At 42.7% G+C, this 17,808-nt stretch overlaps 1 protein-coding gene across 2 annotated transcripts in view; it reads left to right on the top strand.

The window, feature by feature from the left end:
- The first annotated feature begins 10,144 nt into the window (after nt 1-10,144).
- The window catches only part of LOC145878600 (neuronal acetylcholine receptor subunit alpha-3-like), a 35,378-nt gene continuing 27,714 nt past the window's right edge, over nt 10,145-17,808 (top strand). The window contains exons 1-2 of one of the 2 annotated variants that reach the window (XM_082974080.1): nt 10,145-10,333; nt 10,929-11,023. In XM_082974080.1, the coding sequence (XP_082830206.1) occupies nt 10,966-11,023 (58 nt within the window). In that variant the 5' untranslated portion in view covers nt 10,145-10,333; nt 10,929-10,965. Of the gene's footprint in view, nt 10,334-10,743; nt 11,024-17,808 lie in introns of those variants that run through there. The other variant, XM_082974079.1, reaches the window with a different exon arrangement.

The following is a 17,808-nucleotide window of genomic DNA, read 5'->3' as shown; positions in this document are numbered from 1 at the left end:
CAGACTGTATGGTTATATTATATCACTACCTATAACAGACTGTATGGTTATATTATATCTCTACCTATAACAGACTGTATGGTTATATTATATCACTACCTATAACAGACTGTATGGTTATATTATATCACTACCTATAACAGACTGTATGGTTATATTATATCTCTACCTATAACAGACTGTATGGTTATATTATATCACTACCTATAACAGACTGTTTGGTTATATTATATCACTACCTATAACAGACTGTATGGTTATATTCAATTCATGACCTGTCTTTGTTAGAGTGGGTTCAATTGGCTTGTGAATGGAGTAATGTGTGAATGTATGTTATGATAAGGGGATATTTGTCCCATAAGCTTTAAAAGTTTTTTTTTATGACTCCTGAGTGTTGACATGCCCCTGTGTGTGTGTTTGTGTGTCGTTGGCTCGGGGTTTGTGTGTGTGTGTGTGTGTGTGTGTGTGTGTGTGTGTGGTGTGTGTGTGTATGTGTGTGTGTCCTTCAGCGTCATACACTGTGTGTTTACTCTGTGTAAACAGAGTCTCCGAAAAGTTTGAAAGTAAGACAAGTGTGTAAGATGATTATCCCTAGCCTTAGGGACAGATATGCTCCACTTCACTTAAATACCTACATACTTATATATACACAGTTAGACTCTGCTTTTTTGGATACAGTTGTGATAAAGTCTACAGTAAAATGTGTTGGATTCTTCTGTCTGTGTTCGTTGTATTTTTGTCCTTCTAGTCCTTTCCAGCCATTATCCTCCTGTCTTCAAAATGGCTGCCATTTTCTTCTTCTTTTCTTTTTCCATTCTTTATAGAGAACATTATATCATTCTCATGTCTTCTAGAATCCATCCCCAAGGTTCCGAACCCCGAAGCTCCAGTTACTCAATGTTTTCTAATAAAAAGCAGAAAAGCATTTTCTCAGGGTCGTGTGCGAATGGCTGAGAAGCTGGGGATGAATAATTCAGGGAGGTCTAAAAGTTCCAGCGGAGAAGGTATTCTTATCGTCTGTTTTGGAAGAGACAGAGAGACGGCCCTCCTGGCCTGAGCATGAAAAAGCTTTAGAGGAGTGGAGTGGGTGAGAACGCATTTGATAGATAGAGAGGTGAAGCGAGAGAGGGGGATAAGGAGGATGGATGAGTTGAGGGTGGAGGAGGGACGGGGGTGAAGAGAGAAGAGAGAAGGGAGGGGTAATAAAAAGGAAGGTTGACGAGAGGTAAAGGGAGATGAGAAGATGATGGAGGAGAGGTGAAGAAAGGACAATAGGTGAGAGGAGAAGAGGCAGAAAAAGAAAGAGAAGAAGAAGATGGAGATGGAGGAGAAGAAGAAGATGAAGAAGAAGAAGATGATGATGAAGATGAGCGAAAAGAGGGAGGAAAGGGTGGACAGTAATGGGCATCATGACTCGTTGCCCCGGGATTTATGGAAAACATGAATAAAAGATGTGTGCAGACACACATGGACACAGACACAGAGACCCAGCATTAGCTAACCAGGATGTGCTCTGGCACGTCACACTAATCAGTCCTGACGGAAACACTAATTCCCATCCAGTTCTCCCCCCACACCATCCGCACTAATAGAAGGGGTAGGAACAGGTATATTGTGACTACTCTCTGTGAGGCCACGACAGGAAAAATACATTACCCAGCCTTTTTAGGACATTTCTTTTAACACAGCATGTTTAAGGCATTCGGGCTTAGTCCTTTTAGCATCTGAAGATAGGGGAGAGAGGAGGAAATGTACATTTGGTGTGATGGGTCCTTTTGTCCAGACGGGGGGGACAAGTATTAGCGCGACACGGCCTGTCAGATGGAGGTGCCTGGATGTGGAAGCTTATTGTATTTGTCCTGGGTGAAATAGCCCAGGGGAAGGACTTTGTGCTCGCACCAGGGCACTCTGATTTTGAAAACAACATCCTGTCAGAACTTGGAAATAGACACTCTTAACCAGGATTTGAAACATAAATAAGTTGAACATAAAAGGACCAAATGAAATGTCTATATGTATCTCGTTTATAGAGAATTTAAAAATACATCGTTTTTGTTTTAGTCTAAAGACTGACATATACATTTTCATATAGAATATGGTTGCCGATAGGATACGGATAAATAAAGATAACAATTGGAAAAAGCTTATATTTCCCAGATTTCTGCTTATCATTGATTGACTTATGAAATGTACAAAAAAATATTACCCATGGCAGTGTTTCCTTTAACTCAAATTGTCTTGCAATGTATTCGTTTGTAAGTTAATTGAGGCTCAATCATTTATATTCAGTTGGTGTATTGTTTTGCAGTAGTAAATTGTGAAGTGAACATCCAGGTGGAGATTGAAATCATAACGTTGCAAAATGAACTCCACCTCAAAGCCTACCAGGCTGCACCAAACTTTTGGTGCCTTGTTGACGCAGAGAAGTACAGTGGAGTATGCACAGCAGCTATGAAGGTTGCTAGCCTGTTTGGTTCAACCTATCTCTGTGAATCAGCGTTTTCTGACATGAACTTCATCAAGAACAAACACAGAACACGCCTCACTGATGCACATCTGAAAGACTCACTCACAATTGCAGTGTCAAGTTACACACCAGATTACAATACACTGGTGAACAGCATGCAATGCCAGTCTTCCCACTAACAAAGAAACAGATACCAGATGTTGTCAGTGGCAAGATGGCAGTGCCATGGCGAAGTTGAATTAAAATATTGAAGAATTGTGTTCAATTTAAAAGTCTGTTAAAAAATGCAGCAGATTTGGTCATTAGTTCAAAATGTGACAAGATTTATTTAAAAATAAGTAGATTTTTCTAACATTACATAATTGATAACTTTTTGAGACATAGTGCAACATAGTTCATGATTTGTTAAAAGGGTTTGTCAGTGGCTAGTGAAAATGGGACATTTCTCCTATGAAATGTAGTGATGTAAGTGATCATCTGAAAATGTAACAATTACTGAGATTAAAGTGCTGAATATTGATCTGTTTCCCACCTTATTGGTATTGTTGATAATTATTGTGAGAAATTATTAACATGATCAGTGTCTTCACATAGATGAGTATCATTAATCATTATAATAACGTATAACTAAAGGCAAACTGAGCAAATGTGTTATTTCAGAAGAGCGTATCAAACTGGTAGCCCTTCGTATGACTCGGCACCCATGAAGTAGCTCTCAGTTTCAAAAAGGTTGGTGACCCCTGCTATAGAATCTACATATGCATTGCTTTCTGTTTGGGGTTATAGGCTGGGTTTCTGTATAAGCACTTTGTGACATCTGCTGATGTAAAAAGGGCTTTGTAAATACATTTGATTTGATAGGCCCTGGTCAAAAGTAGTCCACTAAATAGAAAATCAGATGCCATTTGGGATGTAGCATCCAAGTTGAACGTTGCACTTAGTTGCTCAGCAAAGAATGTTGTGTCCACATTCATGAAAGGATTGGAAATGAATGACACACATGGCTCAAGCTGATGAAGGTCACAAAACCTATTCTCAAACTCTTGCCCAAGTCTGTTTATGACTTCACAGTACTTTTCTGAAACTTTGTCAAATGTCTCAGATGCAGAAGCATTGTCTTTCAGCACCGACTGCACAGAGGGAAAGTGCAGCACCTTTCTTTTCTGTAAATCCACAGAGAAAATGTTCATCTTGGCTTTTAATGAATTTAAAGCACTTATCTGATCAACAACAGTCTTACCTTTGCCTTGCAGCTTGCAGTTCAAGTCATTTAGTTTCCCAGTAATGTCTGTCAAAAATGCAAGGTCAAATGTCCACTCTGTGTCCTCTAGTAGTGAGACGTCTTCGCCTTTGGACTGCTTGAACTCTTTGATTTCACCCAAAAGTGACAAAAAACGAAGTAAAACTCGTCCTCTGCTGAGCCATCGGATTTCTGTGTGTAGCAGCAGGTCACCATATTCAGCTGAAATCTCCTCCAATAGCACCTTGAAAATCCTGTACTGTTTTGCTTTGGAGCGGATGTTGTTTATGATTTTTACAACGGGAATCATCACCTGCTCAAAGCCGATCACTTTTGTTTTCTTCGCTGCGCCCGCTAGCTTACTCTCCACGAGCACTGGTTTTTTCACGTGCACAATACTGACCTTTGAACTAGAGTAGGTCAGAGTTCACCTAAACTTATCTAAACTCATGTATAATGAAAATATTTTTAAGATATTGTCATTTTTAAATATATATATAAATGCAAGTGTGATTAAAAAGAATACCAACAGAATACAATTACATTTCAGACGCAGCTCACTAGTGAGTTGTGCTATTTTTAGACCAGGCCTGCTGGCGACTCATGTGGTCCCTGGGGGCGACCTGGTGCCCACGGGCACCGTGTTGGTGACTCCTGTTCTATAGATTATATGAGCATAGAACAGTGATCACCAACCCTGGTCCTGGACATCTAGAGGTTCTGGACACCTGACTCAGTTCTTCAATATTCACGATCTTGGTGGTTGTTAGTTGATTATTTTAACCAACTGTGATTTTAGAAGAGCTTCAACACCACCTCTAGTCTACAGGACCAAGGTTTGTGACTGACTACTTCAACAACACCTCTAGTCGACAGGACCAAGGTTTGTGACTGACTACTTCAACAACACCTCTAGTCTACAGGACCAAGGTTTGTGACTGACTACTTCAACAACACCTCTAGTCTACAGGACCAAGGTTTGTGACTGACTACTTCAACAACACCTCTAGTCTACAGGACCAAGGTTTGTGACTGACTACTTCAACAACACCTCTAGTCTACAGGACCAAGGTTTGTGACTGACTACTTCAACAACACCTCTAGTCTACAGGACCACGGTTTGTGACTGACTACTTCAACAACACCTCTAGTCTACAGGACCAAGGTTTGTGACTGACTACTTCAACAACACCTCTAGTCTACAGGACCAAGGTTTGTGACTGACTACTTCAACAACACCTCTAGTCTACAGGACCACGGTTTGTGACTGACTACTTCAACAACACCTCTAGTCTACAGGACCAAGGTTTGTGACTGACTACTTCAACAACACCTCTAGTCTACAGGACCACGGTTTGTGACTGACTACTTCAACAACACCTCTAGTCTACAGGACCAAGGTTTGTGACTGACTACTTCAACAACACCTCTAGTCTACAGGACCACGGTTTGTGACTGACTACTTCAACAACACCTCTAGTCTACAGGACCAAGGTTTGTGACTGACTACTTCAACACCTCTAGTCTACAGGACCACGGTTTGTGACTGACTACTTCAACAACACCTCTAGTCGACAGGACCACGGTTTGTGACTGACTACTTCAACAACACCTCTATTCTACAGGACCAAGGTTTGTGACTGACCAATTCAACAGCAATTCGCAAATCCACACCTAGTGTCATGGCTGTTAGAAGGAGCGGACCAAGATGCAGCGTTTTCGGAGTTCCACATATTTATATGACCAGTGAAACCGAATGCAACAATTAAACACTTCAAAATATACACAAAACAACGAACCGTGACGCAGGAGGATTAAATACACTCACAACGAATAATCACCCACAAACACATGTGAAGCAAACATCAACTTAATTAGGACTTCCAATTAGAGACAATGACAACCTGCTGCCTCTAATTGGAGGTCATGCCAAACAACACCAACATAGAAATGCAAAACTAGAAACTGAACATAGACATACAAAAACAGACACACACCCCCTGTCACGCCCTGACCTACTCCACCATAGAAAATAACCACTCACTATGGTCAGGATGTGACACCTAGGTTAAGTCTGAAATGGCAGCCTATTCCCTATAGCCCATGGGCTCTGGTCCAAAGTCGTGCACTATGTAGTGAATAGAGTGTCATTTGGGATTCACATAGTGTGAGGATGAGATGTCTCTTTCTAATATGTTAATTTGTAAATGATTTGCCTGACAGTGTGTGTCATTATAACTATAGATGTCCTAGCCCTGGACAGAGATGTAGTCAATCATATGTTTGGGAAGCCTGGTGGAATGTTTGCTGGGATTCTAGACCTGCAGTTTGGAATTTGGAATTGTCATGGTGCAGAGAGGTAGGAAACGCATTGTACTACTGATGAATTCATGGATTGTACTATCACAGATTACAAAGGGAAACCCAATAACGCGAGCTTACCAGATGGACTAAATGCCTTCTATGCTCGCTTCGAGGCAAGCAACACTGAACCATGCAATGAGCACCAGCTGTTCTGGACAACTGTGTGATCTCACTCTCCATAGCCGATGTGAATAAGATCTTAATTTATTTCTATTTTTTATTTAACCTTTATTTAACTAGGCAAGTCAGCTAAGAACAAATTCTTATTTACAATGACGGCCTAGGAATAGTGGGTTAACTGCCTTGTTCAGGGGCAGACCAACAGAGTTTTACCTTGTCAGCTCGGGGATTGGATTTAGCAACCTTTCGGTTACTGGCCCAACGCTCTAACCACTAGGCTACCTGCCGCCCCCTTTAAACAGGTTAACATTCACAGATTACCAGGATGCATAAGCAACACTAAACCATGCATAAGAGCACCAGCTGTTCTGGATGACTGTGTGATCACACTCTCAGTAGCCAAGCATGCGCTGACCAGCTGAGAAATATCTTCACTGACCCAGTCTGTAATACCTATATGTTTAAAGCAGACTACCATAGTCCCTGTGCTCAAGAACTCCAAGACAACCTGTCTAAATGACTTTCACCCCGTAGCACTCACATCTGTAGCCATGAAATGCTTTGAAAGGCTGGTCATGGCTCATATCAACATCATCATCCCAGACACATTGGAGACACTCCAATTTTCATACTGCCCAAACAGATCACACAGATGACACAATTTCTATTGCACTCCACACTGCCCTCTCCCACCTGGACAAGAGGAACACCTACGTGAGAATGCGGTTCATTGACTACAGCTCAGTGTTCAACACTGTAGTGCCCTCCAAGCTCATCACTAAGCTAAGGACCCTGGGACTAAACACTTCCCTCTGCAACTGGATCCTGGACTTCCTGACGGGCCACCCCCAGGTGGTGAGGGTAGGCAACAATCATCCGCCACGCTGACCCTCAACACAGGGACCCCTCAGGGATGCGTGCTCAGTCCCCTCCTGTACTACCCCTTGTTCACCCATGACTGTGCACGACTCCAACACCATCATTAAGTTTGCTGACAACACAATGGTGGTAGGCCTGATCACAGACGACAATGAGACAGCCTATAGGGAGGAGGTCAGAGACTTGGCAGTGTGGTGCCAGGACAACAACCTCTTCCTCAACATCCCCAAGACAAAATTGCTGATCGTGGACTACAGGAAACATACGGCCGAGCACGTCCCCATTCACATCGACGGGGCTGTAGTGGGTCAAGAGCTTCAAGTTCTTCGGTGTCCACATCACTAAGGATCTATCATGGTCCACACACACCAGCACAGTCGTGAAGAGGGTACGACAGCACCTCTTCCCCGTCAGGAGGCTGAAAAGATGTGGCATGGGCCCTCACATCCTCAATAAGTTCTACAGCTGCATCATCCAGAGTATCTTGATTGGCTAGTGGGCGGTTTTGACTGCATCTCCCGACGTCCTGCAAAAAATGTCACTTCAGATTCAATTTTGAGTTGAATCTGTAGTCATCTCTCTAGTGTTGGTGCGCTGGTCGTGCAAGTCTTTCTCTCTCTCTCTATGTGTGTGTGTGTGGGGGGCGGGGGGGGGGGGCTGCTGTCTCCTTCAGAGTGTGTGATTGACAAGAGTCTCTCCGGGACCAATTCCTGCCAGTCCACACCTGCTCACTGCTTGCCCACACACATACACAGACACACACACATGCACACAGAGAGAGAAAGACTTGAAATGAAATTAGCCCACATGGTTTCAATGTGTTTGTGCGTGTGTGTATTCCAGTGTATGTGTATATGTGTGTGTGTGTGTGTGTGTGTTGTGTGTGTGTGTGTGTGCGTGTGTGTGTGTGTGTGTGTGTGTCTGTCTGTGCATTCCTGAGTGAATGTGTGTGTGTGTGTTTATTTGTGCATGTCTGTGCATGTGGCTTGTGCGGATTCTTGTGTTTGTGTCTGTTTGTAAATGTACTGTCTGAACAACCTCATTAGGACATATCAATATCATGCATGCAAACCAGTAACGGTAACATACTGGACCTCACAGAAATACCATATTCATCATATATACAAGATACAGTATAAGTGAAGCTATATACAGAGGTCTATACTCTTCTATCATACAGATTGAGGATACAGGTTTGACCCCTGAGGTTACCAGACTGAGGATCCAGGTCTCTCTCTTTCTCTCTGTCTCTCTCTCTCTCTCTCTCTCTCTCTCTCTCTCTCTCTCTCTCTCTCTCACTCACTCACTCAATTGAATTTTCAATTTCAATTCAAGGGCTTTATTGGCTTAGGAAACACATGCTTACATTGCCAGAGCAAGTGAAATAGATAATAAACAAAATCGAAATAAACAATACACAAATGTTTACAGCAAACATTACACCCACAAAGGTTCCAAAAGAGTAAAGACATTTCAAATGTCATATTATGTGCAAATAGTTCAAGTCCAAAAGGGAGAATAAATAAACATAAATATGGGTTGTATTTACAATGGTGTTTGTTCTTCACTGGTTGCCTTTTTCCTTGTGGCAACAGGTCACACATCTTGCTGCTGTGATGGAACACTGTGGTATTTCAATAGATATGCGAGTTTATCAAAATTGGGTTTGATTTTGAATTCTTCGTGGGTCTGTGTAATCTGAGGAAAATATGTGTCTCTAATATGGTCATATATTTGGCAGGAGGTTAGGAAGTCCACCTCATTTTGTGGGCAGTGTGCACATAGCCTGTCTTCTCTTGAGAGCCAGGTCTGCCTACGGTGGCCTTTCTCAATTGCAAGGCTATGCTCACTGAGTCTGTACATACAGTAGTCAAATATTTCCTTACATTTGGGTCAGTCACAGTGGTCAGGTATTCTGCCACTGTGTACTCTCTGTTTAGGGCCAAATAGCATTCTAGTTTGCTCTGTTTTTTTGTTAATTCTTTCCAATGTATCAAGTAATTATCTTTTTGTTTTCTCATGATTTGGTGGGTCTTATTGTGTTGCTGTCCTGGGGCCCTGTTGGGTGTGTTTGTGTTTGTGAACAGAGCCCCAGGACCAGCTTGCTTAGTGGACTCTTCTCCAGGTTCATCTCTCTGTAGGTGATGGCTTTGTTATGGAAGGTTTGGGAATTACTTCCTTTTATGTGGTTGTAGAATTAAATGGCTCTTTTCTGGATTTTGATAACTTGCGGTTATCGGCCTAATTCTGCTCTGCATGCATTATTTGGTGTTGTACATTGTACATGGACGATGCTTTTGCAGAATTCTGCATGCAAGTCTCAATTTGGTGTTTGTCCCATTTCGTGAATTATCTCTCTCTCTCTTTTTTAATTGATCATGTATATGTTTTTGCTGTTTTATAGAGCCAAAAAGATTGGTCAAATGGTTTATCCATACATCTCTGTTCTCTCTCTCTCTCCCTCTTTCGCGCTCCCTTTCTCTCTCACACACACACACCCAGGGGGCCTCACATAGCGGCACAGATGTTGTTTGCTCCATAATTCATTGTCTCATTAAACTATTGAGTTAACTGTCTCATATTAGAGCTGTGTGATTAAGTATGTGCACACATACACACACACTTTCGAACTCACTCACACACACACTCTCTCTCTTTATCTCTCTCTCTCTCTCTCTCTCTCTCTCCACACACACACACACACACACACACACACACACACACACACACACACACACACTTTCTCACTCACACACACACTCTCTCTCTTTATCTCTCTTTATCTCTCTCTCTCTCTCTCTCTCTCTCTCTCTCTCTCTCTCTCTCTCACACACACACACACACACACACACACACACTCTTATAGTGGCATGTATGTTTAATCCGTTACCCATAGTTGAATTACACCGTACGCTACGACCGACAAAATGAAACCTCTCCCGTGATCCTGGTCACGCTGTCCCTTTGATGAAAGATTTGTGTTGACTCGTCCGCCTCGCGCTACACTAGGTACCATATTCCTAATGACACTTTTTGATGACGTCAAGCCAAGCGTTACAAATGGAGGCGAAAATGAATCAGCGTCTCACGGGGAGCCCGTGGTGGCGTGACGTTTACACCTAAAAGCAATCTCAATCTTCTCCAGGGTGGAAAGTTGTTTTGGAGAGAGGCAATAACTTTTATTTCCAAACCATGGGAGTTCAGATAAGTTAACTCAACTGCCTAGTCAACAAATTGATTGAGTACTATATTTGAACTGAGAGGTAAACTTTCAACGCGACAATTTGAGCGATATCATTGTTATGTCGAAGCCTACGCATAGGCTATAGGTAATGTTGGTTAAATCCTCTCCAAATGTGTTATTATTAACTTCCTCGATATAAAATGAATATTTCACCCGGCCAACCGTTTGTAACATAGTCTGTCAAGTTCTTATCCAACGCCAGCAGCGCGAATTGAATAGATAGATTTCAACAGTTTGAGGCTAGGCTACAAACGGTTTATGATGCGCTGTCCATGGTGCTAAAATCGTTTCCTCCGGTTCAGGACTTCAGTCGGAAACTGAGAATACATAAATCCAGTTAAAATGTCTTCTTCGGCTTATTAAACTCGTCTATTACACCGACTTCTTTGATGTGTTTGTGCAATTACCTATCTTCCTGTGTTGGGTTTGGAGTGGTGCGCGTGAGGTAGCGCCCAAAGGGGTGGAACGAAGCGAAGTTCCGTATCTCTCTCGTGAGCCAAGCTGCGTACGGGCAGTCTCACAACGCAATACGCTTACCGGAGAGAGCCATACATTTCGTGTTGTTTGTAGCCTGCTGTTTTCTGTTAACGGACTAAATCGCCGTTGTTTCACAGGGTAGGGACAGTTCCCCAGTAGACTACCGGACGAGAGATGAATCAAGCTGCGCGAGGGACTTTGCTGCTCCTGGTCTTGGTGTTGATAATGCAAGGTAAGCTACTTTAATAACTAAACGACAATGTTGTGGAATTCAATTGTTTGTTGTATTTTGGTTTGTTTTTATAATTAGCAATATGCATTTCAAACGTTCCTTGTTTTTGAAGAGGAACTGTTAGAGGCATAAGGCAATACATGCTGTTATGTTTGCGTCGCAGAGTCGGCTGTACTTCACTTGGAAACTGTGAACTGTCATAGTGACATACAGTATCTAAAGGCGAATTTCGTTATGAATTATAGTCCTGTCTTACAACATTGTGTGAAACTGTGTGAAAATTGCATGTTTTGACGAATGTATACTTATTTAGACGACTGAGTGATACTGGGTGTGTCTATGGACACATTGAAGAGGAATAGAGAAAGTGACGTGCAATATTTAGGATTCACTTTTGCGGACACATTCTATTAGCCAAAACAGATTGACATCATATATAGGTTCTCTGTTTACAAGGTACGTACAGAAAGTTAGACTACACATCATCATAACGCCTATAGGCCCATCATTTAACATGTTGAACGTTCTTCTTCGGGACATCATCCATGGGAAAATGAAGCGTTGTCGTGCGAAGTAAACCAACATGATTGAATATCGGGAAACACTGTCATCATAGCCTATCCAGGCTCGTTTAAGCGGGGGAGTTTGATGTAGGCCTGTATGCAAAATGTGTTTTGAGTCGAAATAATTTATAACCGGAATTTGTGATGCTGTTTAAGTTATTGTTAACAAATAGAGAGAGACAGAGAGAGGGAGCGAGAGAGAGTAAACAAAAACAGAATCTGATTATGGAACTGCAGGGCTAATAAACATTTCTAACATAATTTACTCTCTCCCTCCATATATCTCTCGCTCTCCATATCATTATCTCTCTATCTATCTCCCACACTCTCTCTCTCCATCTCTCTCTATTGTGCAACGCACATATTTTACATTGACGGCACAGATTTTACATTGACAGTATGCATTTTTTATATGTAAAATATTTTCCCAACAGGTCATGCTCAGTTTGGCCTAGGTTTTGTGGATGTTTCTAAGTGATGATCTATGAATTGATGTTAAGGGGAGAAAACCAGACTTCCACATTTTTAAATTGATATTAATCGTCTTGGACTTCAAAATGTCTTCCTACTGTCCTCTCATTCCCCGTAGACAGGAAGCAACAGGTTTTCACCACCTATTGTTTTAGTGCAGAAGAAGGAAAGGAGATAAGGAAACAAAGGAATCCACATTAGACTATAACGATGCACCCATTTTCTTATAATTGGCGAGGAAGGAATCAACTTTAGACCTCTGTATGGAGATGCACCCATCGCCTAAGACAAGTAGAGGGAGGATGCCTCTTTAGACTATCAAGATGCACCCATTTTCTTAAAAGCGGACAGTAAAGGAGACCTCTTTTTTTGGCCATTGAGATGCACCATTTGAACTACACAAGGTGAGGAAGGACTCCACTTTTACGAAAATTGCTATTTTTTTACTATTGAGACGTACCCATTGAACTTGACAAGGTCTATGAAGGAATCCACTGTAGATTATTGAGATGCAGCCAGCTGATTTAGCTGACCACTTATAGAGAGCCAGTGGCCAAAAACTACTCAGAGAAAACTCTGCCTGACATTATCCAGAACAACTTACAGTAGTGAATGCATACATTTCATGCATTTTAAATTTCTTTATGTACTAACCCCCCGTGGGAATCGAACCCACAACCCTGGCGGAGCACACATCATGCTGGCGTTGCAAACACCATGCTCTACCAACTGAGCCACAGGGAAGACCCACGTCTCATTAGGAGAATAACTGGCAACACACTATGTCCTCATCATGCCTTTTACCACACTAACGTAAACATTGATAAATACTTGCTTGATAAAAAGGGAAGTGTGTGTGTACCACTGTGTCTGATGGATTGGAGGTGTTAGGTTTTGACAGGCTTTTAGCTATTCTTTTTGTCTCTCTGTCTTCACCTTCTCTCTCTTTCTGTGTCTTGGTCAAACATGGACTAACAAACAAACACATTCATGTATGCACATTCGTAAACAGGCACACACCCACACGCATGCTTCCAAACATACACACGCACACACAAACTTTTATGCACACTCCTCCTGTTCTCTCTCTCTCTCTCTCTCTCTCTCTCTCTCTCTCTCTCTCTCTCTCTCTCTCTCTCTCTCTCTCTCTCTCTCTCTCTCTCTCTCTCTCTCTCTCCCTCTCTCTCTCTCTCTCAATTAAAAGGGCTATATTGGCTGGGAAACACACTATATATGCTGGAAGCCCCATCAAATGGAAGCCCCTATAAATGGAAGCCCCTTCAAATTAGTGGATTCAGCTATTTCAGCCACACCTGTTGCTGACAGGTGTATAAAATCCAGCACACAGCCATGCAATCTCCATACCGAGTTCCAAACTGCCTCTGGAAGCAACGTCATCCACAATAACTGTTAATTGGGAGCTTCATGAAATGGATTTCCATGGGCGAGCAGCCACACAAAAGCCTAAGATCACCTTGCGCAATGCCAAGCGTCGTCTGGAGTGGTGTAAATCTCGCCGCCATTGGACTCTGGAGAAGTGGAAACGCGTTGTCTGGAGTGACGAATCACGCTTCACCATCTGGCAATCTGACGGACGAATCTGGGTTTGATGGAAGCTAGGAGAATGCTACCTTCCCCAATGCATAGTGCAAACTGTAAAGTTTGGTGGAGGAAGAATAATGGTCTGGGGCAGTTTTTCATGGTTCAGTCTAGGCCACTTAGTTCCAGTGAAGGGACATCTTAAACCTGCAGCATACAATGACATTCAGATCAAATCAAATCAAATTGTATTACTCACATGCGCAGAATAAAACAGGTGCAGACCTTACAGTGAAATGCTGACTTACAAGCCCTTAATAACCTCTTTGGGCTAGGGGGCAGTATTTTCACGTCCGGATGAAAAGCGTGCCCAAAGTAAACTGCCTGTTACTCAGGCCCAGAAGCTAGGATATGCATATGCATGGTAGTATTGGATAGAAAATACTCTAACGTTTCTAAAACTGTTAAAATAATGTCTGTGAGTATAAAATAAATGATTTGGCAGGCGAAACCCCGAGCACAATCCATCCAGGGGTAATTTTTTGTTGTTGAGGTCATTGTGTTATCCAATTATTTCCATGGGAAACCTGATTTATTAGGGCCCAGATTGCAGTTCCTATGGCTTCCACTAGACGTCAACAATCTTTAAAAATTGTTCGATGTTTTTCTTTTGAGAAATGAAGAAGTAGTCCAATTATTTCCATGTATCACTCAGATGGACTTTCAGGAGCGCGCTCCTCGTTATTTTTCTCCGGTATTGGAAACAGTTTATTCCGTATTAAATTTTATCGATTATTTACATTTTAGCGTACCTGAGGTTGGATTAGAAACGTTGTTTGAAATGTTTGGACCAAGTTTACAGGTAACTTATTAGATACTTTGTAGTCATGTTGGGCGAGTTGGAACCGGTGTATTTCTGAATCAAACGCGCCAAATAAATGGACATTTTGGGGATATAAACAAGGAATTTATCGAACAAAACGACCATTCATTGTGTCACTGAGACAGTTGGGATTGCAGAAAGATTAAGATCTTCAAAGGTAAGGCATTTATTATATCGCTATTTCTGACTTTCGTGTCGCACCTGCCTGGTTGAAAAATGGTTTTCATGTTTTTGTATGCGGGGCGCTGTCCTCAGATAATCGCATGGTGTGTGACACAGCGGCTAGATTAACAAGAAGTTAAGCTTCATTTTGATGTATTACACTTGTATTTATATGAATGTTAAAGATTTATATTTCTGTAGTTTGAATTTGGCGCGCTGCAATTTCACCGGATGTTGTCAAATCTATCCCGCTAACGAGATTCGAGCATTAAGGGATCCCTAATGCAGTTTAAAAAATAAATAATTAAGAGCAGCAGTAAATAACAATAGCAGGGCTATATACAGGGGGTACCAGTACAGAGTCAATGTGTCAAGGTGCGGGGGCACCGGTGTCGAGGTAATTGAGGTAATTATGTACATGCAGGTAAGGTTATTAAAGTGGCTATGCATAGATAATAACAGAGAGTAGCAGCAGCATAATGGGGGGGTAGCTATTTGTCTGGGTAGCTATTTGTCTGGGTAGCTATTGTCTGGGTAGCTATTTGATTAGCTGTTCAGGAGTCTTATTGCTAGGGGGTAGCAGCTCTTTAGAAGCCTCTTGGACCTAGACTTGGCGCTCCGGTACCGCTTACCGTGCGGTAGCAGAGAGAACAGTCTATGACTAGGGTGGCTGAAGTCTTTGACAATTCTTAGGGCCTTCCTCTGACACCGCCTGGTACAGAGGTCCTGGATGGCAGGAAGCTTGGCCCCAGTGATGTACTGGGCCGTACGCACTACTCTGTAGTGCTTTGCGGTCAGAGGCCGAGCAATTGCCATACCAGGCTGTGATGCAACCCGTCAGGATGCTCTCGATGGTGCAGCAGTAAAACCTTTTGAAGATTTGAGGACCCATGCCAAATCTTTTCAGTCTCCTGAGGGGGAATAGGTTTTTTTGGGCCCTCTTCAGGACTGTCTTGGTGTGCTTGGACCATGTTAGTTTGTTGGTGATGTGGACGCTAAGGAACTTGAAGCTCTCAACCTGCTTCACTACAGCCCCGTCAATGAGACATTCTATACGATTCTGTGATTCCAACTTTGTGGCAACGGTTTGGGGAAGGCCCTTTCCTGTTTCAGCATGACAATGCACCTGTTTACAGAGAGAGGTTCATGTAGAAATGCTTTGTTGAGATCGGTGTGGAAGAACTTGACTGGCCTGCACAGAGCCCTGACCTCAACCCCATCAAACAACTTTGGGATTAATTGTTACGCCGACTGCAAGCCAGGCCTAATCACCCAACATCAGTGCCCAACCTCACTAATGCTATTTGTGGCTGAATGGAAGCAAGTCCCCGCAGCAATGTTACAATATCTAATGGAAAGCCTTCCCAGAAGAGTGGAGGCTGTTATAGCAGCAAAGGGGGGACCAAATCCATATTAATGCACATGATTTTGAAATGAGATGTTTAACAAGCATGTGCCTACGTACTTTTGGTCATGAAGTGTATGTTTACATTGCCAAAGCAAATGGAATATACAATAAACAAAAGGGAAATAAACAATCAGTAAACATTAGACTCACAAAAGTTTTAAAAGAATATAGACATTTCAAATGTTGTATTATGTATTATGACTATATACAGTGTTGTAACAATGTCAAATAGTTGAAGTGTGAAAGGGAAGATAAATAAACAGATAAATATAGGTTGTATTTACAATGTTGGTTGTTCTCCACTGCTCTCTCTCTCTCTCTCTCTCTCTCTCTCTCTCTCTCTCTCTCTCTCACACCCTCTCTCTCTCTCTCTCACACACCCTCTCACTCTCTCTCTCTCTCTCTCTCTCACACACCCTCTCACTCTCTCTCTCTCTCTCTCTCTCACACACCCTCTCACTCTCTCTCTCTTTCTCTCTCTCTCTCTCTCTCTCTCTCTCTCTCTCTCTCTCCCTCTCTCACACCCTCTTTCTCTCTCTTTCTCTCTCTCACACCCTCTTTCTCTCTCTTTCTCTCTCTTTCTCTCTCTCTCTTTCTTTCTCTCTCTTTCTCTCACTCTCTCTTTCTTTCTCTCTCTCTCTCTCACACCCTCTTTCTCTCTCTCTCTCTCTCACACACCCTCTTTCTCTCTCTTTCTCTCTCTCTCTCACACCCTCTTTCTTTCTCTCTCTCTCTCTCTCACACCCTCTTTCTGTCTCTCTCTCTCGCTCTGTGTCTCTCCCTGTCTTTCTCTCTCTCGCTGTCTCTCTCTCTCTCGCACCCTCTCTCTCTCTCTCTCTCTCTCTCTCTCTCTCTCTCTCTCTCTCTCGCACCCTCTTCCTTTCTCTCTCTCTCTCTCTGTCTCTCTCTCTCGCTCTGTGTCTCTCCCTGTCTTTCTCTCTCTCGCTGTCTCTCTCTCTCTCTCTCTCTCTCTGGGTCTTCCGCAGCTGTCTGCTACACATCACTTCCATTAAACATGTATCATAACTCCAGTACTGTGGCTGCTCCCTTACAAGACCTTGTAGCCTGTGGCTATAACGGCTTCTCTCTCTCTCTCTCTCTCTGTGTGTGTGTGTGTGTAGTTACATTAATTTGACTGTCACATGGTTTACATACTCCTCCTCTCTCTCTGTGTCTGAATGAATGATTGATGATCAGGTCACTGAACTGAGCTGCTGCATGTATCATGTATGTCCCCTTATGTTGATGAGGGACAGGGTCACTATAACATGCAGGGCTATAGAGGGATGGTTGTGTGTGTGTGTGTGTGTGTGTCACGGCTCCATGTTCCCATGTTGATGAGGTCATGACCACATACAGAGGACTGATAAAGGTGGTTGGAGACAGCTGATGTCTGTCTGTGTTTATCCTGTGGAGTTATTAGCCACGTTCCTAATCAAAGCCTGATGGGAAGAGAGTCGGTGTATAACAGAATCCTCAGGGTAGGCGCCTGCGTGTCGTCTGTGAATGTCACTCTGTCTCTCTTCACCATCTCATTTAAATGACATTCTATTGGAGGTTAAAGGTCATGTGAGGGTCTGTGACTGGCTCTTTCATTGGTTCTGAAATGAGTCTATCCCATGTGGCACCCTACTCCCTATGTTGTGCACTACTCTATACGCCTTGGTCAAAAGTAGTGCACTACCCTATAGACCCTGGTCAAAAGTAGCGCGCTACATAGGGAGTTATTTTGGACGTAGCCTCCCACGTAGCACCCATT

Source organism: Salmo salar, chromosome 04 (genome assembly GCF_965601325.2).
Source record: "Salmo salar chromosome 04, fSalSal1, whole genome shotgun sequence".
Classification (NCBI taxonomy): domain Eukaryota; kingdom Metazoa; phylum Chordata; class Actinopteri; order Salmoniformes; family Salmonidae; genus Salmo; species Salmo salar.
Note: the sequence above shows the minus strand (reverse complement) of the source record. Positions and strands in the feature narration are given on the sequence as shown.